This window comes from Vitis vinifera, chromosome 8, assembly GCF_030704535.1.
Source record: "Vitis vinifera cultivar Pinot Noir 40024 chromosome 8, ASM3070453v1".
Lineage (NCBI taxonomy): Eukaryota > Viridiplantae > Streptophyta > Magnoliopsida > Vitales > Vitaceae > Vitis > Vitis vinifera.
In genome coordinates, this window is record NC_081812.1 from 16,941,008 (window position 1) to 16,964,982 (window position 23,975).

General features: G+C 35.4%; 4 protein-coding genes across 7 annotated transcripts; 2 read left to right on the forward strand and 2 right to left on the reverse strand.

Moving 5' to 3' along the window:
• Positions 1-184: 184 nt before the first annotated feature.
• On the forward strand, positions 185-5,655 carry LOC100254421 (mitochondrial uncoupling protein 1). The gene is made up of 9 exons (XM_002277385.4): positions 185-751; positions 1,623-1,841; positions 1,923-2,001; positions 2,146-2,279; positions 2,393-2,491; positions 2,581-2,685; positions 3,930-4,004; positions 4,709-4,795; positions 5,149-5,655. The coding sequence occupies exons 1-9, from the start codon at positions 671-673 to the stop codon at positions 5,182-5,184; spliced, it is 915 nt and encodes a 304-aa protein (XP_002277421.1). The 5' UTR covers positions 185-670; the 3' UTR covers positions 5,185-5,655.
• Positions 5,656-8,891: 3,236 nt separating this feature from the next.
• LOC100244343 (E3 ubiquitin-protein ligase HAKAI homolog) lies at positions 8,892-13,803 on the forward strand. Of its 2 annotated transcripts, none has more exons than XM_002273630.4 (4): positions 8,892-9,127; positions 9,813-10,123; positions 11,285-11,343; positions 12,434-13,803. In XM_002273630.4, exons 2-4 carry the CDS (start codon positions 9,869-9,871, stop codon positions 13,611-13,613), a joined length of 1,494 nt encoding a protein of 497 aa, XP_002273666.1. In that variant the 5' UTR covers positions 8,892-9,127; positions 9,813-9,868; the 3' UTR covers positions 13,614-13,803. The 2 variants fall into 2 exon arrangements, with proteins under 2 accessions (XP_002273666.1, XP_010654211.1); XM_010655909.3 differs by having other exon boundaries at positions 8,985-9,127; positions 9,818-10,123.
• Positions 13,804-14,338: 535 nt separating this feature from the next.
• On the reverse strand, positions 14,339-17,905 carry LOC100266674 (reticulon-like protein B12). 3 transcript variants are annotated; one of them, XM_059739142.1, is made up of 4 exons: positions 17,509-17,905; positions 16,560-16,740; positions 14,870-15,081; positions 14,339-14,778 (listed from the first exon to the last, which is right to left on the reverse strand). In XM_059739142.1, exons 1-4 carry the CDS (start codon positions 17,597-17,599, stop codon positions 14,609-14,611), a joined length of 654 nt encoding a protein of 217 aa, XP_059595125.1. In that variant the 5' UTR covers positions 17,600-17,905; the 3' UTR covers positions 14,339-14,608. The 3 variants fall into 3 exon arrangements, with proteins under 3 accessions (XP_059595125.1, XP_019077209.1, XP_002273700.1); XM_019221664.2 differs by having other exon boundaries at positions 17,481-17,902; XM_002273664.5 differs by having other exon boundaries at positions 17,107-17,898.
• A 509-nt stretch (positions 17,906-18,414) lies between these two features.
• On the reverse strand, positions 18,415-23,143 carry LOC100249311 (ataxin-3 homolog). Its single transcript, XM_002277558.4, has 2 exons — positions 22,803-23,143; positions 18,415-19,248 (listed from the first exon to the last, which is right to left on the reverse strand). Exons 1-2 carry the CDS (start codon positions 23,043-23,045, stop codon positions 18,673-18,675), a joined length of 819 nt encoding a protein of 272 aa, XP_002277594.1. The 5' UTR covers positions 23,046-23,143; the 3' UTR covers positions 18,415-18,672.
• Positions 23,144-23,975: the final 832 nt, after the last annotated feature.

A 23,975-nucleotide genomic window follows, 5' to 3' on the forward strand; every position in this document is an offset into this window, starting at 1 on the left:
AAATATATGAATCACGAGAACAAAGTATTCATCTTAAACACTATTATTGCGGATGGGTTGGAATTCAACATGAGAAAACATACACGACATTTGCGCCTTTGGTAAAACTAAAACCTATCGAGGAATTCTCGCCACTTACATGAAGAATAATTCTGAGAATCGGAGAAAGGCAACTTTTTGTGGGAATGCCTGCCAAGGTTCCGTGTCTCTGGTAAATACCCTGCAAATTTACCAACTTGTTCATGACGCTGCTGACGCGGCGAGGCAAGATTGGCTTGAAGGCAATTTGAAGTCGAACGTGGACGGAGCATGTAAAAGTGGGAAAAGAGGGGAAAAAAAGATGTAAAAAGGAAAATAGAGAAAGGGAAATGCGTTGTGACTTGTGAGTAGTGCAAATGAGTAATGGCGCAAAAACGAATAAATGAAGCTGACGAGGAAGAGCACAGCGAAGCAGCCAATTGCCGAGACTTGGTTGTTGCTTTTCCCGAGATTCCCAATTTACAGCGAAGCCGTTACTCATCTCTTCACTCTTGCTTCTCTCGACATTTTGTATTTGTTCGGCGCCACTCTTCTAGACTTCCTTTATAAAAATAAACTAGAACCCTAATCATCTCTTTCCATATTCTATTCTGAGACCTCCAGGGTCCAATCACTAAACTCCTCTCTCCTCATGGCGGATCACGGTCCCAAAACCAATATCTCCTTAGCTGGAACCTTCGCTAGTAGCGCTTTCGCTGCTTGTTTCGCTGAGGTATGCGGTTGCCTTTTGACTGTCTTTGAAATAAATCTACGATCGCTTCGTGTTAATTTTTGTTGTTCTTAGTTTCTGAGATCTGCTGTGATGGATCTGGGAGTGGAGTGTGAATTTAGCTTTGGGAAATTGTGCTGTTTAGGACCTTACCTTTTTGTTTTTGTGTTTGTGTTCTGCTTTTCAGACACACTGCACCATTAAACACATTTTCCTCTCTACTGATTTTAGAAGCACAAAACTCGTTTAGATAATGCACCAAAGAGGTCCTTAGTTACAATAATAGACGTGATCATGGTGCATGGACTCGGTGCTGAGTAAGGAAATTCCGCAAAATCAGGGTATTTGGCCTAGATTCCTACGGGTTTTACAAGATGTGTTGAGTAAGAATGAACTCCGCTGAACTGGCTGAATACAGGTGTATCATTTTTCATTGATTTGGAACCCAGAACCCTGAGAAATGTCAAAATCTGTCCTAATCAGGTGATTCTATGCATCAATTCCATCAGTTTGAATTTTGCCTGATATTGGTAGATAATTTACTTTACCCTGAAATCATGCAGTCCAAGAACCATCAATTCTAATTCTTATCCTTGTGCGTGGATTCTGGATCTTCTAGAAAAATCCAGTTCAGTAGGGTTAAAACGCCTGAATTGTGTGCGGACCAAGTATAACTAGGTTCTTTGAGTGGTGTTGGGGTTCTTTTACATTGTACCAATGTGTTTCTTCTTACATGTATACCATGAGAAATTCAAGACACCAAGCTTCTAAAGATTAATTTGGATCCTTGAAATAAACTACCTTGTACTGTCTTGATGTAAATTGGTTCCTATGGTGTTATGGCATCCCTGAAGTGTTTTTAATTTTGATGCAGATCTGTACAATTCCTTTGGATACTGCTAAAGTTAGGCTTCAGCTCCAAAAGAAAGCTGTTGCAGGAGATGGAGTGGCCTTACCAAAATATAGGGGTCTGCTAGGTACAGTTGGTACCATCGCTAGGGAAGAAGGCATGTCAGCACTCTGGAAGGGCATTGTACCAGGATTACATCGTCAATGCCTTTTTGGAGGCTTAAGAATTGGGATGTATGAGCCTGTAGGTTTCAAATCTTTTCCTCTCCCCCTCTTTTTTGATTGATTAGTCTTAATTCTCATGCATAATCTACATGCTCGACAGGTGAAGGCCTTCTATGTGGGTAAGGATCATGTTGGAGATGTTCCTTTATCCAAGAAAATACTTGCTGCACTAACAACTGGTGAGCACATATGCTGGACTCTGATGTACTTGTTTTTCATTTGAATATAATGAGTATGGTGAGCACATACTCATGATTCCTATTAAACTTGTGATTGGGATTTAATTCTCATGATGTACTTGTTTAATTCTCATAATTAAACAGGTGGTCTAGCGATTACAATTGCCAATCCAACTGACCTTGTGAAAGTTCGACTTCAATCTGAAGGAAAATTGCCACCTGGTGTGCCAAGACGCTATTCCGGATCATTGAATGCTTATTCTACAATAGTGAGACAGGTGGAACATCTTGCCCTTATATGCATATTATTTATTAGTTTCTTTATAATTTATTTAAGTTTCATTTGTTTGATGTCTTTATCCAATTTTACTAATTTGTATCTAAAATTTAGGAGGGAGTTGGAGCTCTGTGGACTGGGCTTGGACCGAATGTAGCGAGAAATGCTATTATAAATGCTGCTGAACTAGCCAGTTATGATCAAGTGAAGCAGGTTGTCTACAAAGTTTCATCATTGGTGGACTATTTTTGTCTTATGATGTGCAACTTTGTAATTATATTTGCCTCTTTATTTCAATGCAGACGATTTTGAAAATTCCAGGGTTCAAAGATAATGTTTTGACTCATCTCTTAGCTGGTTTGGGGGCGGGTTTTTTCGCAGTCTGTATTGGCTCCCCAGTTGACGTGGTATCTCTCTATTTTCACATTTCCTCTCTTCAAAAAGAGTTTTTGTTTTGTGCATTTTACAGCATGATAGTGATACTGATAACCATTCTACTTAAGAATGCCTATCAAATGGATGTACTGGCTTGGGTGAGAGTTCTGAGACCATGTATTATGTAGGCAAACCAACTAGAACTTCTCTAAAATGTTTCTGTCAAAACTTGCGACTGCTCGACTTGAACCATTGTTTTGATAATCAACTTTTTAGCTGATTACCATCATTTTTTTTTTTGCAAATAAGCATGTCTTGGATGATAGATAATCATATTTAGGCTTGTTTCCATGTCAATATCAGTAGTTATGACCAGGAGCCCCACTATAATACATCTTGTAAGTTGAAGTCTTTTTTATTACAGTAAGTATGAAATTATTTATTAGCCATACAATGATAATAGTTCAGGATAATAAAATATCTTGGACTATCTGGTTTTATCACATTTCTCGACAAATTTGTCTTGAAGTGCTTGAGAGTTTTTAAATTAGGCGATTCCAAATCATCCCAACAAATTGTTCTTAACATGGATCAGTAATTTAACAGGATATTTTGGTAATGGTTTTTCATTATGGAATATATGTATCTTATACCATTTTGTATCTAAGTACATTGCAGAAACTTTTATGTAAATTTTCAAATATGGTTGTTCAAAATGATTTCACTGTGATTTTTGAGTTCTAAGAAAATTTTCTAAATGGTCTAATAATGCGATCGATTTTTCTACCAATCCAGTTATGCAGAATGAAGTGCTTTTCCAATATTATGGTATTCACTAACATTAGAAATAACTAGCAGTTTGCACAGTCAGGATTAGATAACCTGTTCTTGGTGGATACTGCTCTACCTGGCTTGCTTCAACAACTGATATAGCTCCAGCTGGTTAGCAGTTTAAATTTTATTATGTACTTACAACTACTAGTTTCTCAACAAATGATATCGTATTTAACTTATTCATGTTATTATAATCTTCCTTTTTAAGTTTCAATAGTTTTTGTTCCTGTAGAATGATCATATATTCATTTCTTAACAGTTAGACCTTATAAAAATTGTATCTCCCATGAATTAATTCTTTTAAGTCCTTATCATGAGCTGGTCACTTAAAATTTGCTTTCTGAAGTCATATGTGGCTCAATGCACAGTGTAATTGAAGCCGTAAAAGTCATAATATCAATTCAGCTGTAATACAACTTGATGTTTTTTGGTTCCTTTTCAGGTTAAGTCAAGGATGATGGGAGATTCCACATACAAAAATACACTGGATTGTTTTGTCAAGACTTTGAAGAATGATGTATGTGAATTGACACCACTGTGCTCTCATGTGCTTTCTTTCTACATGATATGAAGTTTTCTACCTTTCTGATGTTTAGACTATTGACGTGGTGAAGATCATTGTCCTTGATCATTTTCTTCTAATGGCTTTCTTTTCTGTTCTTTGAGTGGTGCTACTTTTTCTGAAAAAAAAAAAAAAAGAAGATAAATAAGTGTGTATTTTATATAAAATTTAATAATATTTTCTGATTGTAAAATCAGACAACAGGAGGTGGACCCAAACAGGCATTAACTTACCATTTTATTACTATGATAATGTTTTTTTTTATAAGAAGATAGATACATATTAATCTGGGCAATTTGTGTTTATGTTATTATGTATGTTGATCACACTGCGAAATACATTGCAGAACTGTTCTCATTATTCTCCATGACAAATTCTCATTCACCAAAACTTGTGTTCATTGTTTTCTCATTAAAAAAAAAAAAAAAAAACTTATGTTCATGGTAGGAAAAAAAAATTTAAAGATTTGCAAATACTGTATTACTTGCTGCTAGTATGTAGCTATAGTTATTGTTAATGACATAAGGGCTTTTATTTCTGTTACCCTGCTGTTTGCACTTTGGATCTCTGTTACAATTGACTCGGATAAGGATCTTTTATGTGAATGCAGACAGCTATGTTAACTAACATGCGAACTCACATCAATATCTGTTTTGCAGGGGCCTCTTGCCTTCTACAAGGGTTTTATACCAAATTTTGGACGGCTGGGATCTTGGAACGTCATCATGTTTCTGACCTTGGAACAGGTACAGTTTCAAATTGTGTGATACTCTTATGCCCCTTTTAATTGTTCTGGTCTTGCTTTGCACATGGTGGTGCATGGCTTTCAACTTCATTTCCAGATGTTTTTATGGAAGTGCAAAAAACGTATTATATGGAGAATTGTGACTAGGAAACGTTACCTGCCTTTGAGATTGTGTTTTTCCTTTCGGCATACTGGATAAATCTCTCTTGAAGGCTGGCCCTTTTCTTAGTAAAAGGTTTGAAAAGCTTGTTCATGGGGGCATCGGCTATGCTACCACTTAGAACTGAGTTGTTAAGAAAAGGAGTTTGATTTTCTCGTGTCCCCATGCTCATTGTTTCTCTCTTCCCATGACAGGCTAAGAAGTTCGTCCAACGCATAGAGTCGTCATGAGTTTTAAAGAGAGCTGACAATCAAGGTGGTAGCGAATAAATTTTGCATGGGATTACATCGATACTATTAAACGTCGTTTAGAGAAAAATAAAGAACCCAATTGGTTTCCGTTTTAATTGTATTTGTTGATTAGGCGAGCTGCAAGGGAAGCAATTAGAATGATCTTTTGCAAACTGAGAATCTTCACTTTTTTACTGGGGCATGGTTGTTGGGAACATGCTTCCTTTTCTGGGTTATTCACCACACTATTTCTTCATGGAGCCTCTGCAACTGTGTTGGTATGTTCTCTTTTGACCTAGGGATTGATTGATATCGGTCCCCTCCATTATAAAAAGAAGGAAAAGAGACTTGATTAACAAGCTTGAGAGGTGAGTTTCAAATTTGACCAATCCATTTCAGTATGTTATTACTTTAAAGAACAACTTTTAACTAAAAGTATCTTAATATAATTTGACATTATAATTACTAGAATCGATTTAGTTTTATGCGCGTACTTAAAAAGACTGTTAGGTAGTCCATTCCTTTTCCTTATTTCTCCCTGCATGCTATTAACGAGAATCTAGTTTTGCTTCCAATTTTTTATTTTCTATTTATTTTTTCTTCTTGTTAATACCCCACCATCCAAAGATATTAAAAAAATTATAGATATAAGTTGGTTGGCTGAATGGCATATTTGTAAAATTTAGTGCCTAATGCTTGAGGATTCAGAGGCTTAATGATATATGTACTTTGTCAAAATTTCATATGCACAACTGGGCAAAACATAAATATGATTTTTTAAAAATTTTTGGTAAAATTGAAAATTAAATGTTAAAATATTTAATTTTGAATTATAAGTGTTAAAAATTACAAGAATTTGATTAATAAAATGAAAAAGTGTATATTGATTATTTAGTCATGGAGAAATATTAAATGTCCTACTAAAATTATCTGACCAATTATTTTTAAATAAAATTTAAATATAAAAAGATAAAAATACCTTTATCTTCTTCATGCCAACGTTATCTGCACCGCGACCGAAAACCGCAATGCTATCTTCTTTTGTTCTCTCTCTTCCTTTCTTTTGAATCAGGTCGCTTTGGACGGGGATTTAGAGCCGTCCAAATCCAAAATTGTGAAAAGTAAAAAATATTCCGACCCACCACTTCAAATTTTTTATAACTTTAGTAGAAAGCAAACTTGGAACCACAAGAATTTATAATGGGGTTAGAAAAACGGGAAAAAAAAGGAGGGATTATGATTTATGAGTGCGGCTTCAAAGACACCCCTTGTCATGCCACGTGTCCAACTTCTTAACCCTCGAAACCCTCGGTCGATTCAGTACATCCTAATTTATTTATTTTTTGGTATCACCAAAATACTTTCCAGTTCTACTGTTTTGGTAAAATATTAAATATGGATTTTTTTTTTCACAACGACACCCACTAGCCCAAATATTTCATTGCAATAAAAAATTGAGTTAATTTCACTCACTCCTTAAAGTTTGAGATATATATTTAGAGGTTAATGAAAAAAAAAATGAAACAAATAAATTAAAGGAAAAAAAAAATCAAGGAAAAAGAAGTGAAAATGGTAAAGGTGTTTTTTTTTTAAATAAAAAAGGTGAGAGAAAATTGAAAAATAAAAAGATGTTTATTAACCATTATTTAATTTTTGATGGTCATTTAAATAAGACAAAAAATTTACTCACCTCCTAGAGTTTAAGATAAATACATTTAATTACAATGATTTTAATTTTTTTTTAAATATGAGTGAAAATAACACATGAAAAAGAAAATAAAGTTATTTGATAAAATTTTAAATTAATAATAATCTATACTTAATACGTCACATAAGAGATCAATAAAAATAAAATTATAATTATAGTATTAAGGAGGTGATTTTGATATTATAAAATTTTATCCAACATAAAACAATTTCAATAAACAATTTTTTTTTTATTGAAACAAAAATTAGTAGAGTGTACTCGAGAAAGGTAGGTTATAAGGGCATTTGCATTATTAAAAAGCATGTAGTATGTGAGTTGTATTGTAATGTACATATATATACTTTGTGTTACACCTTGGAGTGTTTTGTTTTGATATGTATCATCTTGAATCATCCATTAGAAGCTAACAAATCTAATAAGTATAGATCAAGAAGAATCTTAGTTATAAGGAAGATACGAAAGTACCTTGGTGTGTTTGACATTATAAATATAATTGGAGTGAAAATATCTTTTATATTATTTTATAAAAAAAGTATTAAAGTTGATGAAGAATATTTTTGTTCAAAAATAAAATTTTTTTTTTTGAAAGAGAAGTCTATATTACCTGAAAGGGTTATATTTTAATCATTTTAATTAAGAATTCATTTTATACTAATTTTATGAAACGTTTCTAATTTTTTATTATTTAAAAAAATTATTTTCAATTGCTAAAAGTTTTGAAATGCTTTTTAAAACTATTGTCAAACAAGGTCCGTAAAATAAATTAATCTAATTATAACAAAAAAAAGGGCCAAATTGTGACATTAAAGTTCAAAAAGGAAAATAAGTAGATTCTCTTGATATAATTTAATTATATCATAAAAATATATATTCATAATATTTAAAAAAAATGGTGGTTAAGTTGTTTTTATTTCTCTTATATTGAAAAAAAAGGAAATTTTTAAAAAACATCTTAATTCACACAAATAATTCGTAATGAATAAAAATTGGATAAAACAAAGTATAATCTTATAAAAAAAAATTAAGAAAAACAAATTTCAATAAAAAAAAAAGATAATAAAAATCAATATTTTGACAATCAGATCTAAACGATCGATCGTCAATTGCCCTCTCTAGTGCGAAATGAATTATTCAAAGGCTAAATCATTGTCAAATTACTTGAATCAAAAGTTAGATCATCAAATTGATAATTCGACCATCTAATTTTATATGAATCAATTAACTATTGTTTGACCAATTAGCGAAATGGGCTATTCAATGGTTAGATTGTTGTCAAACCGCTTGAACCAATAGTTAGACTACAAATCGAGTGATTGAACTATTCAATCTCATACATACCAATCAACTATGATTTGACAAAAAACTTGTTAGACATCTACTCAAGTTTACCATTTACTAAGATGTGTAAGGTACTGATAATACCCTTGGCTTGTAAATTTCCACGTCATAATTGAACTTGGGAGATGTGGTTAACAAAATGAACAAGGACTATTAAGTTAAATAGCCGTTTTGATAAATAATATGATAAATATTTATATATTATTTTTTAAAATTTTCATCATATAAAACATTTAAACAAATATAAATATTTATGTATACATTTATTTTTATAATGATTATTAATGATAAATATGAAATTAATTTATATATAATTTATATATTTTTTAAATAAAAAATACATAGACAACTAATTAAATTAAACATTATAATTTTTTTTCATTTTAAATACATCTCCATATTTAAATGTTATACATGCTTTATTTAATAAAATTTAATATATTAATATATTTATATTGATCTTCTATCATTTAATTTTATATATCAATAGAAAATAAAATATAATTAAAAAATTTAATATATATATTAATTTATTATAATTATTTTTAATTTTAATAAAATATAAATGATATATTTATGACAATCATAACTTTTCCGTTTAATGTATAACAAATAATTTTATTAAGAATTATATATATATAACCTAAGTTTTATTAATTTTATAAACAATTAAAATAAAATTTATTTAAAATTTGATTATATTGTATCAAAAGATTGAACAATAAAATGTTGCTTAAGAGAAGTTAAATTTCAATCAGATTTTAAATCAAACTCCGTGTGGAGCAAAAATAGGATGGAGGCCGATCCCCTTTCTTAAATACCCCCAGGAAAGAGGACTGAGAGAAAGGAAACACCAACCGAGAAGTCGCCGCCGTACTCACCACTGCCGTATTCCCGGTGAGATTTCTTCGCTGCTCATTCTGTCGCTGCACTTAATTCTCCGTCTTGTCTTATGTTCACTATCAAAATTTCGGATTCCCGATCAAACTCTTGCGATTTACAGATTATGCTGCTGAAAATAGTTGTGATTCTATTCTAGGGTTTATATATAGGTTTTTCTTTTTTTCTTTTGGTCTTCGATACCATGATTGCAAAACATTGATTAGGGATTTAACGAATTTTATTTGGGCGACCTTGAATTCATTCATTTTTTCTTAAATTGTGTCGTGAAAATTTAGAACTTGTTTTGGTTTTTGAGAGTCGCATTCGAAAAGTTCGATGTGTAGTTGTTTGTGTGTTCGATAATATGCAATCTTTATGATGGTGATCTGATCCTGAGAGGGGTAAACTCTTTTGTGGCATGGTAGATGATGTTGCATTCATCAATTGTTACTACAATACGATAGGGTTTTTTGCTAAGAAAAACATTCAAGGCATGTGGGCCGTCGAGTCTTCGTTATCCAGTGGATACTGGTTATAGTTTGATGATTGTGATTGATTTTCCATTTCAAACATAGGGAATGATTATCTTCCACTTATGCATTTACAAACTCCCTGTGTAAAATATATATTTTTTTTCTGATTTTGTACAGAAGGATACGGAAATTAATTTTTAATATTTGTTTGCCTTGATGATCTGAAGGGAAGGTTATTTGCTGGGCAGAAGATTGAAGGAGGGAGGAAGATAGTTGGGTGGAGATGCTTCAAATCCGGCTTAGCAGGGACCCATCCCTGGGAAGTGGCAGTGGGTCAAAGCCTTTGCCGGTGGAAACTGTGACAGTTGCATGTCCTGACCACCTTGTCCTTGCAGACCTCCCTGTGGCAAAGAGCCTCGGTTCAATGACTGCTGCTTCCCTTGTTAAGACTGTAGGTCGGAGATCCCGTCGCCAGCTCGGTGAACGAGTTCATTTCTGTGTTCGATGTGATTTCCCCATTGCAATCTATGGACGCCTGGTAACCACTGATCCTGATTATTCTGATCCACCACTAACTTTTAGTACTTGTGTTCTTTGAACTTTTGCTCTTCTCAAAATTAAAATTCTGGTTTCACAGGGTGTTTTTTCAATCCTAATTAAGTATCCAAAACAACAGGTCTCCAAGGAAATAATGGAATTGTCTAGGCAGAATAATCTGGACAGGACCTTCCTCTTTACAGCATGAATATCTTAGTTTTTCTATTACTAATCAAACAGCAGAGTAGATAGAAATTGAGCAGATATGAAGAAAACTAGGGGGAACTGGCAAACCATAAGTGCTTATCCAGATTATTATTATTATTATTTAGTATTTTTAAATTGAGAAAAAAGGTTCTAAATCTTAAATTTCCTCCTTTTCATATGTCTGTGTGTATATATATAATTGATTGTTGACTCATTTGAGGACATTTAACCATCTATGCACTGTAGCCAGTTATTAAAAGTTATTTTGTGGTGGTGGTGCAACACTAACTTGCATCACATGATATTTCAAAGGCTGTCCAAGCATTAAGGATACTGTGAAGCATGTCATATAGAAGATATGAGAATCTTGTAGTGGCCTATGGAGGGGATGACTGGGATGCCATGCATAATTCAATTATATGCAATGTGTGCCTAATTTTGATAACTAGTTGCACCATAACCATTCAGTGGATGTTAAATTTCCATATACATGGGACAGCTGGTTTTTTTTTTCTATTATTTATGGTTTATGATTTATTTTGTGCTTTACCCATTTGTAATTTACTTATATGCAGCATAAGCCTAATGTTGATAATTTGCACCATAACTATTTGGAGGGTGCTAAACTTATGAATACATGGGAAAGCTGGTTTTTTCTAGTATTTATAATATATGATTTATTTTGTTGTTTACCCTTTTGTTCAGCCATAAATGTACACAGGTGCTCTTTATTTTGAGGAAGGGAACACCTCCCGATAAGGCATTTAAGAGCTAAAAGTTTTTCATTGAAACTGTCTTGCACTAGGCAACAAGAGAGAGACTTTTCTCCCACTTGCATGGAAAGTGGGGCTGCTTATATTAGGAGTCCTTTTTCAACTATCCTGAACATGCATAATTGAAGTCTTAATAGCCTGATTTAGACTGTTTGTAAGTTAACAAATTTATGTTCTTGCAGATTCCATGTGAGCATGCCTTTTGTCTCGATTGTGCTAGGAGTGATTCTATCTGCTACCTGTAAGGCAACATTTGGTTTTTACATTTCACTTCCAGAATAAAAACTTTTAATCATATTATTCTGATATTGACTATAGTTTCTATTATTCATATTGAAATATTGATAACATAAGTAATTTCTTTGATATAGTTCGTAGTATTCATGTTAAAATATTTATTTTCTTTTTCAAGTTTTGCAATTTCTTTTACTGTCTAAAGTAATTATAGAATTCAATTGCTAGTGTCTGCTTGCATTCATTTCACTCATATTTGTTTACTCTCCCTTGATGATTTATGTGATTTAAAAGTTCTCTACTTAAAGCTAATATCATTTGAAGTTATATTTGCATCTCATGAGTACTACTACGAATTTGTCAGGAATTCAGAGTTGAGAGATATGAAGCTTTGCAATTTATCCTTGGGGATTAATTAATAAAAGTTCCCTATCAGATTAAACATGAATGATGCAAAGAATGTTAGTTTCATGTGAAATTGGACAATTTTGTATAATAGATCTTTTTGCTGCCAATTTTAAATACCAAATACTGTATCACACAATGACTCCATTTTTTTGCAACTTATGGTCTATTTTGGGAAGAAAAGAATGGACATTTTCGGGAAAGGAGTTTATTGGGGAAATTACTGTAACTTGCTTCAAGTACCTAATAGCTTTTTGGTTTGCAGACCTCTAGTTAGGTGACCAGCTTATTGATTTTCACAGACCTCTGCCCACTTCTTTAGTTCTTTATCATTTTTGGTTCATATTGTTGGTTTCAGCCTTAAAGAAGCTTTCGAATATGAAACCTGCATCACATAATAATTATAAAATATTCTCATTGTATTTCACTTTATGTGTTCTCAATTGCTGCATTCATCTAAAAGTTATAATGACAAGCTTATCAAGGCAAACTGGTTAGAATGTTGTAAACTCACATAAGGGATTTACAGGTTGTCAAAACAAGCTAGCTGCAAGTTAATGCAGTTCTCCATTTTGCTTATTTCTACACTGCTTGTATCTTGTGACTTGAATTTCTGAGAGAAAACTGTATCTTATGTTATGTAGTGCTAGATGAATTAAGTAAGCAATCATTTCTTGTTCTTCATGTGACAGTTGTGATGAACGCATTCAGAAGATTCAGACTATTAAAATGATGGAAGGGATCTTCATCTGTGCAGCCCCTCACTGTCTAAAGTCCTTCCTAAAGAGGGCTGAATTTGAGTCACATATTCATGAGAGCCATGCAGACCTTCTTCAACCAAACGCAGAGAAAGAAGATGGAAACGAGTCAGAAGCTCTGAGTGTCAAACAATCTACTGTTTCCGACTCCACAGCAAGAGCTCCATCGCGGCCAGTTTTCTCTCCTAGCTCAAGTTCCCAGCTTCATGATCGGGAAGACAAGGCTCGTCGCCAACAGCCTAGAGAACAACAACCACCTTCCAGGCCAATCATACAGCCAAAGCCACCACCTTTCTTTCATCCATCGGAGCTCCAACCAGATAACAACCGACCTCCCCAAGGTTTTGACAGGCCTGGTTTGCACCGCTTCCATCCACAGACATTTGACAATCAGGGTGGTCTGCAGCAAGAATCTGCCCAGTTTTCAGACAAGCAGCAAGGAATTTTATCTGAGTCTCCATATGCTGAATACCCTCCTCTGCATTCCCATCAACCACCCAATTTTGCAGTGCCACTTAATCCAAATCCACTGCTAACTCCCCCTCCGTTCAATTATCATCATTTTCCATCTGAGGGAGCTCAAACATTTTACAGCTCTCCACATGAGATGGCACGGCCTGATTCAGCACCAGATGTTGGAACAGAACAAGGGTCATTGTTGGGTTTCCCACCTGGTCCGGTAGGTGGTGTGAATTTCCCAGAAAGTTATCCTCGTCCCTGGAACAGCGGACCTGTGGGTGTGCCTTTTGAAGGTCCAACAGGGGGTCAACCAATTCCAGATGGTTTGGGAAATGCATCAGATCCTCAAGGGAGAGGTGCATTTTTTCAAGGTGATTATGGACGGAATCCTGGAAGTTTGCCTTCAAACCCTCCTCTTCCACCTTTGGCCAACAAGGGGATGGAACCAACACAGGGTAGTGCTGCAATGGATCCCAGGGATGGCAAGGGTATACTGGCACAACCACCCTTGCCACTCCCACCCCCACCCCCACCACCCCCTCACTTGTCACAGCTCAAAAGAGCTAAGTTCTTTTCTGGTGATACAAGCCGAGATGGACAGGGATTTGGATGGCAGCAGGAGAAGCATGATAGTTTTGGAAGTGGGCAGGACTAGCCCTGCTGCCACTTTGTTTTGTGTCTGAGCTATGTACTTCTTGTTTTGGAGAATGCTATTCATCAATCAAACACATGGTTCAAACTTGATTAGTTCCGGCCCTGAGAGCATTCTTTTTCATGTTTTCTGCTCAAGGTGGTTTGGTTTGTGTACTGATTAGTTCTTGGACAGAAAATGATTTTTTGTTTTATCTTTTTCCTTTGATCTTCTGACATTACTAAACCATTCCTTTTTTTCATTTTGAATCTTAGGGAATTGCCTAACTGGAGGAGAATGCTTTCCTCTACTAGTAGATTGTTCATTAGTTACCCACAGGATTCGTACCTGTTAGCAAAGCTAACCAATTAAGTAGTATTAAAGTGATGAGCAAATATTTTATTTAATTAAACAGAGCCATTGAGTTTGGCAAAGTGGGGGTTAAATCCTTGTGATTAATTCTGCATATTTTGAACGCAGCTTGACATCAGGATTGAGTCCCTTGCTTCAAATTTGATGTATATAGTGGAATAGCCCTAGCCCATTCATTCCATGTCCAAATTTGAATGTAAAAGAATCCAAAGCAATGGAACCTTCTGCTTGTATTGTTGCCCAACCTCCCTTCTCTTTTGAGCTCACCATTTTGGAGGGGTTTTCCAAAGAGAACTAGGATGAACTAGGCATATTTTTCATTTGAAGCAGCACGGAGTTGTATTTCAAATCAGAAACTACACTTTGGTTGCATCTACTTCAGTGCCAAACAATCTCTCTTTGTATAGAAGGTCTCAAAACAAAATCACAACCATTTATGCCACTTTCAAAGTAAACATGTTCCTAATCCTCCCTCAAAGCCGTAAACATAGCAGGGACTCCTATGAATTCTCCAGTCAAAACCTAAAAACTGTGCATTAAAAATAAAGATACAACAGAGAAAAATGAAAAAGATGCATTCTCACACCTTAAAAGTTTGGAAAAGAAAATAGACAACCCAAAAAATCACAGTTAAGAAAAAAAATATATCAGCTCAGTTTCCTCTTCTCCAAAATCCATTTTTGAACCTTGCTGATACACTCCTCATCTAATTTCATATACAATAGCTGCAATTTTCTGTAGCCCATCATCACATATCTATCAATATAATCTTCATACCGCTCATAGAGGGCTGGAACTGTAAGGACAATAACAAGACCTGCCACAAAGGAAAATTGAGACTATGAGCTTTACATCAAGGATATGAAAAAGAGTCCAAATTTTTCTCATGTTCACAGATTGTAACTTACTGATGTAACCCAAAGTTAGGAAATCAGTCAAGCCTCCAACAACAGAAATCAGCCATAGGTATGCAGCTACTTTGAAGAACATCCTTGAGTCCTTACCCAGGGCAATATCTTGGGACACTTGAAGCAAGGTGTTTGTGCGTGTCCGGATGAAAGCTGCAACTTCATTTACAATTTCTTCAGACAGATACAAATTTGGCAGGGGTGGTGCAGGTCTGTATAAAACATTTACAGAATTAGTTGGCAACATTTTTGGTAATGCTATTGTTGTTGTCTTCTAACCAATCATATGTATGGAACAACAATATATAAAAGTCCTGATGTAAATCTTCATTTAGAAACTAGAAGTAGAACCCCTTAAGGGCATTCTAGAGATGGCTTTTAGAGAAGAAAAGAATGTAAATACATTCATCAGTGTGCAAGTTTTGGAGAAACACACAAGAAGGAAGATTCATATGCAGCTGACATTGAACAATTAACATGTTCCTATGATTACTTCTTCCCATTGATATTTATAAATATTTTGTGTCCTTTGGATGATAGAACCTCATCAAGGTTCCTCGACTGATAAAGTTCATAATATGACATTTCATGGAAGTTAACACATCAAGTGGCAAAGAATGGCATATCAAAGACTTATAAGATCATGCCATCTGAGAGAATGGAAAGTCAGCAAGAACATTCAAATCTACTACACCAAGTCATTAGTTTCAACCTAAAATCCTGCAGGAGAACCTTTATAAGTTGAAATGCATATAAACTTCAAATTACTCAAGGCCTAATACATGCATTCTAGTTCCTTTGGAGAGACCTAAACCCAGGAATGGATTTTCATCAATTAGTCCTTGCTGCTTAGGATAAAGAAAGCAAGTGCAACTAGTTTATGAGAATAGATATGTAATGAAACATGCCGAAAGGTCAAATTTATGAATACCTAGGTCATCCAACTCAGTGTCATTTATTAGATTAATATATCTGAAAGTTCACCAATCAGATTGTTCTAAACACCAACATTAGTTTGGATGAAGAACAAAATTGTTGCGCAAATACCTAATGAGAGTGCTTTTAGCATTAAAAACATGTTATTTTCTTAAGGCTTCAGTTCATCAATGTGATGGATGTATATCCCTCCTTCCAACTCGATATGTATGTTCTTCTCATTCAAGAATGAGCACCAGGAACTGAGTAGAAGTGTATTGATATCAATGGACATATAAATACCCTCAACAACAACTAATGCTTCAATATTATAAGAAAATCAAACTACAAGACATCTTTCAAATAGAATTCTTGAAAGAACAGAATTACCTTAATGCAACAAGCTTCACAAATTTAACAAAGGACCATAAATGCAATAAAAGTTCAATGCACAGCACAAACTCAAAGCAAGAACACAGATCCTTAAATCAAATAAAAAAAAATGCAGACAGTTAGAAAAGGGGGTTGAAGGCATTACAAGTATCAGATCATTTTAACTAGGCACCTCAAAGCAAGAAAAGAAGAATTGAAGTATGTCTTAGATTGTATCATACAAGCCCAGAAATGAATTTAGAAAAAATACTCTGTCCTAAGCAATGAAAGATCACTAAATTCAACTGATTATCTTTCAAGTGCTTAATTGCAACATATCACAGAGTAGACAAAATGCTTAATAATATCAAATTATATTCAAGAAGAACTATATCTACATTACCGGTTAAGAATTGCTGCGGATTTAGCCCAAAGAAAAAGAATGGAGACTAGTAGCAGGAAAACACTTGAAACAAGGGACAATAGAGTGTAACCAGATAACTCAAACACCACCCAGGCAGCTAGAGTTACTAACAGTATCCCCACTGTCAGATTTTTTTGCCTCCATAACATCACATCTGCAACTGTTTAAACAAACGAAATACATAAATTTCTCAACACATAAACAATAAATAGTCGTTGGATCAAACACAAACTCCTATACTAATTGTCAGTAGATTGGATCAAAGAAAATGTAATCAATCCCATTGAACCCCCAAAAGTAATCTCTAAATTTGCATCAGATTGGGATTATTTTTCCCCTGATTTAGATTAATAATGATTCCATTCAACACTTAAAAAGCAAGACAATGGAGAAAATTCGATATCAAATCTCATCAAACTCAATGAGCAATGAGCTCAACAAGAAAACTAAGTTCTTGGATTTTGAAAATGAAAACCCATGATTGAAGTAATGAGATAAATTCAAAGGAACAAAGCATTGATCATACCAAGACCTCCTCCGAGGATCTGATGAACAGTTCTCTGCCTATTAAACAATCGATCCGATGAACCCATTAAAAAGAAAATTCAGAAGAGAAGTCTGAATTCAGATTGGACCCCCCTGAAATCAAATGAAGAAAAATCCAACAGCCTTGAGATGGTGATCCTGAGGAAAAGAGAAGCATTCCCTCTTACTTTTCATCTACCTTTTCTTTTTCTATTCCTATGTATATATGGAATATAGAATGTATAGTGTTGAAAGGTGGGGTTGGGTTGGCGGTCTCATCTCAGATTCCAGCCTAAAAGTGTCAGACCACTCATTCCTTTTCTTTCGCTATTATAATTAGTATCCCTTAATACAGAGAAAAAAAATGGTAATTACTATGAAGGAGGCTTCAATTCAAATAAACCTCGTGACCACTTCATAGTTGTTGAAACTGACGAGTTTGGGAGTAGAGGAAGGCCACCCCGTTTTGGCTTCTGATCGTTGAAGAAAAACATAAAACCAGGGAAGAGAAAAGGGGTTTGAATTAAAATAACAAGAGTTGAAGGACATTCCCCTTCCCATGAGTTACGACCTTGACTGCGGCACTGCTTCCCATGTGAAGTGGGCTGCTTTTTATTCTCTCGATTCTCTCCACCTCAACTATACATTTTCTCTCCCGAATTGGTTGGCGCTTTACAAGGTATTCCACCCATTGTTTTGGGGTATTTTCGTCCATCAATTTGTATGGAATGGTGTGTGTGAGCTGCCTTTGAAGTTTGGTGGCTTGGGTATTCTTGTCTTCTAAGGTGAGCCGGTAGAAGCCATTTTTAAGGCACAATACCCATCTTCAGCTAGTCACCCTCAGCATGAAGTTGGAAAAGAGAAATAGCAAAGTTGGGAAGCTGTTTTTACCAAGGAGACCCACCTTTTGGTCTGAAGAAAACAGGGCCTTTTAGTCTTTACAGCCAGCCACACCCATTATGACATAAAGTTCCATATTTGTATCAATCGTTACTTCCACCCGGTTATGGTGTGTTTTTTTTGTTCCTAATGAAAAGGGTGCCAATGCTCTCATCATGCGTCCATTGGCATTGCATCAATTGAATTTTAATTCATATCATGTAAGGCGTATGCAACAAAGTAAATGCTAACTGTTGGAGCATATGATGGCTGACAATTTTTCTTTCTATCAATGGGGCTCATTTGACTACGGTTCATTTGCAATAGGCTCATTCGGAAATTAACAACAGAAGTGGGGGAAAAAAATAATTTTTACTCCCTCCACGCAATCCCTGAAACATAAACAATTTTATGGTTGGAAAAGAAGAGATAAAACAAACAAATCCCTCACGGAAAATTACAGCAGAAATTCAGAATTTCACTTCCGGTAGGGAAGGCTGAGGTTATTTTCTTACAGTTTTTATACTGTCAATAATATAAACTTTGACAAAGAACAAACAAGGTAAATTGAAGCTGTGTGGACTGCACAATATAAAGACCTTTACCCCAAGGCTACGTGAGTTCAAATATCATCCCAATATAAAGACCTTACCTCAACCAGTACAAGGATATAAAAGAATATTTTTTATCACTTGTCCTTTTCTATGATGTTTTTATTTTCATTCTGTGAGGGGGTGTCAGCTTCCGCATTGGTCATGGCTGGATGATCCATCAAGCTGGCAGCTATTGCAGCTTTTAAGTCTTCATCTTCATGCTCCGCTGCTTCCTCCAATGGTATAAGTGGCTCGGAATGCTGTTGATTCTGATTGGAAATTTCAGGAGGCCGCTCTGTTGAGTTGCATGATTTAGTTATTCTTTCTGCATCTTCTGGTGTTAGCCACTGCCCATAACCATTAGAAGCTTCAAACGAGGAAATGGGACACTCCTTAGGGAAGTTTCCCCTCACCAGGAAAATGCTCCAGTTTGAGCTCTTTAGAGTGTCAAGATAGGCCGAGAGGTAAAACTTGGAGAGGTGCTCTGGGGCTGCAATCAAACTGTCAAAATTGTACCATTCACCTCCCACTTTCCTTATACAGAACCAGTGGTTTTGCAAATTACAGATGAATGCATTTTCCAGCTCAGGGTCGATCTGGGCAGGCTCAGCAACTGGACAATCAAGGGGGATCACTTGCAGATCCCACACCTCCAAAGCTTTTTGCAGAACCTGCAGACAGGAATTTTGACACATCATCAAGTTGGCTGAATATGGCACCATGCAATAGTCACCATGGAAAAAAGCCCACAGTTTTTCATTTTGCCCAGCAGAAACTAAAATCAAGTTGGAATGGATACCACTGTTTCTGCTACAAGTACTCCAACTATGGTTCTATTCTTATCTTCACAGAATCAACAAAGAAACCAAGCTACCAACTTACAAGAAATGTCAAAATTCTCTAACTGAAAGAACCTTCAGGAATTATCAGAGGCATCAAGTTGCTGAGCCTTCAATAAGAATCCAAAGGCCACCAAACTTATCTTGATGAAAACTCGCTGGACCCCCCTCCACTATGATCCTCCAGAGAAAGATAACAAGTGCTAATCATGGTTCCAAAATTTTTTGTTATCTCAAGAAATGTTGCAAGCTAATAGCATGGGAACTTCTGAACTTTAACTCAGATCTTAAAAAAACACGCCTAACATATTTTACAGCCAGAATAGCCACATGGTAGCAGAGGGGTTAATGCCGTTTATAAATATATTATTTGCCTCAAATAAAAGTAACTTGATGGATTGATCTAATTGGAAGGCCACTTTAGAATCCCATATCTTACCATTAGTGGTGAAGCTAGAATTTTATTTTGGGGACAAAGACTAAGGGATTTGGGGGGTGGGTGGGGCAGCAGAATTCAATAAACTTAATACTTTAGCTTGATGTCAGCCACTCTAACAGCTAACTAGAAGGCCAAAAGCTTGAATCTCAACTAGGTTTACTAATGGGTTTGGTTTTTCAGGAGGAGAAACTAGAAAGTGCCCCATCTGGGCATAAGGTAGCTCTGCCCTTCCCTAACAGCCTGTACTTCTTTTTTCAAATTATGTGCCATCAATACTCTCAAAGAACACGGATTCCACACTGGTCTGAACTTAAATGGTTAAAGAACAATCATAAGATAGTTGGGTTATCCTAAATTACATGTTGCATCAAATTAATTAAAGAAAAAAATGTAAATCAAGGGACCATACCACTTCTCTGGAGCTACAATTATTCTGACAAGTTGGAAAGTAAAACAGGAAATCAATGTCTAACTTATTATGAGCATCTCATCCAATATGGTAAACAAATACCATGCAAACTAAATAGCAACTGCAATTGGAAAATTTACATAAGGTTTACATAGGAGATATGTATTAACTTGAAAGTTATAACATAAAAGTTGAAAGGGGGGGAAAAGGGAAACAAAAAAAAAAAATGCAAAATCTAAAGGGGATTTTAGAGCATAAGAAATAAGTGGGGAAGAAAGAGTTTACTTGTTATTGAGGCTCTTGGCCCCTTTTCCATTACATCACAAGGTCTATATGTCAAAGGAATCAATGACATCTTGCAAGGACAAGGTTTTATGATCAGATGTAAACTATTTTTCTTTTCTGAAAGGCAAGCGATTAGATAAGGTAAGGAGTCTGTCAATGGGGTTGTACAGAAACTGCCATGTCAAAAGGTGCTGCAGAAGGGATGAGCTACCTTAGCATGAGCAACTCATCTATGCTAAAATCCAAAAAAGGAACAACAATAAATTATAAAAGGTATACTTTGTGTGTACTTTGATCCACCCTTTTCAAGTGCTTTTAATATAATCAATCTTTTTGCCTATCAATAAATAAATAAATTATAATAAGGTAGTGATGAGCAAAACGTTCGCAAATTTTCTGTTGCTGTGTTGTTCAAAACTCAGGCCAGACTAAATCTAGCATAAGGTTCATTCCACATAACAAACTGAGCTCAGGCTAAGAGATCCCGTCTGTGATTATGTTCAGCTGCACTCAGGCTAGGGGATTGGAGTCAAGCTGACTTTGGGCTGACCTCAGCCTGACCAAATCTAGCCCGATGGCACACTGTTTGGCAAATGATTACTGTCTGACCAAATGGGGCCTGAACTAGTAACGTGATGGCACCTTTGGCTGTTGGCTTATCTTACTGAAGTGAGTTTTCAAGGAGTGTTTATCCTATATTAATTGGAATGAGGAAACAAATATCTGAAATTTTTGTAGTATTAAGGATCTGTAGGGATGGAAGCTAAATAAATCACTCATTTGCATCACTCAAAAATCAAGGAACATGAATTTATGTATGATGTGGGGGCAAGAAACCTAGGTATCAACCAAAGAGCAGCGGCTGGATTAAAATTACTGAAAAAATGTTGGGAATAGAAATCATATAAGGAAAGAATAGCATAATTGAACATATTCTCATATTTTAATACAGACAAATTAGGGTCCAAGCATGATATCACTTAAAATGAGTAAAAATTAAATAAAAAATACTGATCATCAGCATAGATCTGGACCACTTCATTTTTAACTTTCGTTCCCTTTAAACCAAATATTACAAACCACAGAGCAAGTTGAAATTCTAACAAAGGGAGAAAAAAGATATGTGTGTCTGAGCGCATAGAGCAAGAATAACTAGATGAATCATGGTTTTGCAATTCCCACTCAATTTTTTTTTTCTACAGTCTAGCTCTTCCAACAACCTTGAAGGTAGGAATAAATCACACCCAGTAGGAAAACCACAGCTTCCCTTCAAAACTGTAGCATTGACCTCGCATTTTTCGGCTGCAAAGGTTGTGTTTCTATGAACTTTACTCTTTGGGCAAAATTGTAGCAAAGATCAATGCCAAACAAGTCAATTAACACACAAATGTATTTATTGGCCACATAAGCATTGCCTAAGTGTCATCTCCTAAAGAAAAGTTATCATCAAAACATCACCAAGTCATCATAACTGCAATGGAACCTGTGTTCCAGTAGTCAATAATGACAGTCTAAAAGTGTCATATCTGACTATAAAGAAAGTAGACAATATATAGAAACTGTCGTTAGGCAGCATTATTTTTAGTTGATAACCAGTATAAAGAAACAGCATTTCAACACACTATCTGACTACAAAAAGAGTAGACAATATATAGAAACCGTCATTAGGCACCGTTATTATTAGTTGATAACCCGTATATAGAAACAGCATTCCAACATGCCCACGTGGAGCAGGATCACGTCAAGGCATATTTAACATAGCTTCCATTTAATTCAAATGGAAGCTATAGGCAATCCAACATGAACTACCATATTGTTACCCCATTGCTGTTCTAATATTACACTTTCTGATTCCAGATATTCAGATGCTTGGGTTGTAACGCTAGTCACACCTGAATGACAACAATTCTAAGTTTTCATGCAAAAGAAAAGGAAAAAAGAAAGATTTATGCTAAAATTTGAGAAAATTCTTATGAACTGAATATAAATGAAGAATCAATTAAACCCTCCAATTCCATGCACACCAAGAAGTGAATTCATCGCATAAAAAACCAACTGATGCTCTACACGAATTACGATTCATCAAAATTTGCACTTATACACAACTAGATTGATCAGTGTTATTTGCAGTACCACGGAGAATTCAAACTCAAATCGATCAAACCTCCACACCTGAACCTAATTTCACCTCAAAAACGAAATAAAAAACCAGAATAAGACAGACGAAATCGAAAAATGATATAAAAAAGAAACCTGGATACTGAAATCCCCGTCCATAGAGACATTATGGGAGTCCTCAGAAAGGAACTCGGCAGAGGGAGCACTGGGTTGCAACATCATCCGACGCTCCTCGAGATCAAGGTCGGAGGCGAGGGCGGCCAAATCGATTTCTGTAAAGAATGGTCCCTGCAACACAGTGTTGACACAGTGTACAGCACAGAGCTTCGATTCTTGTACCTCATGGTACAACATTCCGCCATTGCTGGGACCTTCCATCGCCGCTTCTTTCTGTGTATCTCAACAATTCTTTTTATCTCTTGTCCCTTCTCTCGGACGGGCAAACCCTAAAATCTCGTTTTCGCTTCAGTTTCGGTAGGGGTTGTGCGATGTTGGAGATGAGGAAAATGTATGTATGCCACTCTTTCTTCTATTTATTTACACTCGTCTTTTATTTATTATTTATTATTTATTATTTATTTATTATTTCGGGCCTTTCTTGCTTGTTGCTGTTTTCTTTTCCCTTTTTTCCTTCTTATTTTTATTTTACTTTTGAAACCAGATATGGACGTTACCAGTCTGCACGTGCAAGGAACCGTCTGCCACGTGTTAAAGCTCTTTCCTTACCGTATTTTCATCACCACTGCATTCCTCCTGCCCTACTACGTTCTTAGTGGAATGAGATGCAATACGTTTATAATATAGAAAGAAAAAAAAATTCTATAGGTAATGTAGGTAAACTATTTTTAAATTAATTAAATGACGTGGACAAGGTTGTCTTTCATTTTGATTTTTGCTGGAATTTATTATGTACAATTGTCTGAAAATAAGCTACTAATGGTTGTAGGAAACCACCCTCGTTAAGTAACTTGCCCTGCTGAAGAGACTATTTGGCACGCGCCATACTGCAGTAGTTAATTAGGAATAATGAGAATAACTTGAGGTGGAAGTGACGTGGACATGGTAGGGTTGAGCACAGCCGTGCTCTCTGTTGATGATTTTCTTGGTCAGATAACACTTCCTTGAGTCCGTCAACGTCGGCTAAAGCACCTTTGGATAGGCTTTTAGTTGAGGGGAGAATTTATTCCCAGCACATAGTTTTCCCTCACATGTAAAAACTTGAATTGTATTCCATCAGTCTTTTCCAGATTTCACCTCCTCAATCCAGAATCCCTTTGATTTTACGTACATTGTCAAACGATCTTTGAG

Coding starts and splice junctions, on each gene's coding strand:
- LOC100254421 (XM_002277385.4), top strand. CDS start 671: ATGGCGGATCACGGTCCCAAAACCAATATCTCCTTAGCTGGAACCTTC. Junction 752..1,622: donor TCGCTGCTTGTTTCGCTGAG/GTATGCGGTTGC, acceptor ATTTTGATGCAG/ATCTGTACAATTCCTTTGGA. Junction 2,002..2,145: donor ACTTGCTGCACTAACAACTG/GTGAGCACATAT, acceptor ATAATTAAACAG/GTGGTCTAGCGATTACAATT.
- LOC100249311 (XM_002277558.4), bottom strand. CDS start 23,045: ATGGAAGGTCCCAGCAATGGCGGAATGTTGTACCATGAGGTACAAGAA. Junction 19,249..22,802: donor ACGGGGATTTCAGTATCCAG/GTTTCTTTTTTA, acceptor TCCTGTCTGCAG/GTTCTGCAAAAAGCTTTGGA.
- LOC100244343 (XM_002273630.4), top strand. CDS start 9,869: ATGCTTCAAATCCGGCTTAGCAGGGACCCATCCCTGGGAAGTGGCAGT. Junction 10,124..11,284: donor TTGCAATCTATGGACGCCTG/GTAACCACTGAT, acceptor ATGTTCTTGCAG/ATTCCATGTGAGCATGCCTT. Junction 11,344..12,433: donor AGTGATTCTATCTGCTACCT/GTAAGGCAACAT, acceptor TTCATGTGACAG/TTGTGATGAACGCATTCAGA.
- LOC100266674 (XM_059739142.1), bottom strand. CDS start 17,599: ATGTTTTTCTTCAACGATCAGAAGCCAAAACGGGGTGGCCTTCCTCTA. Junction 16,741..17,508: donor AACTATGAAGTGGTCACGAG/GTTTATTTGAAT, acceptor TTGTTTAAACAG/TTGCAGATGTGATGTTATGG. Junction 14,779..14,869: donor CCTAACTTTGGGTTACATCA/GTAAGTTACAAT, acceptor CCTTTGTGGCAG/GTCTTGTTATTGTCCTTACA.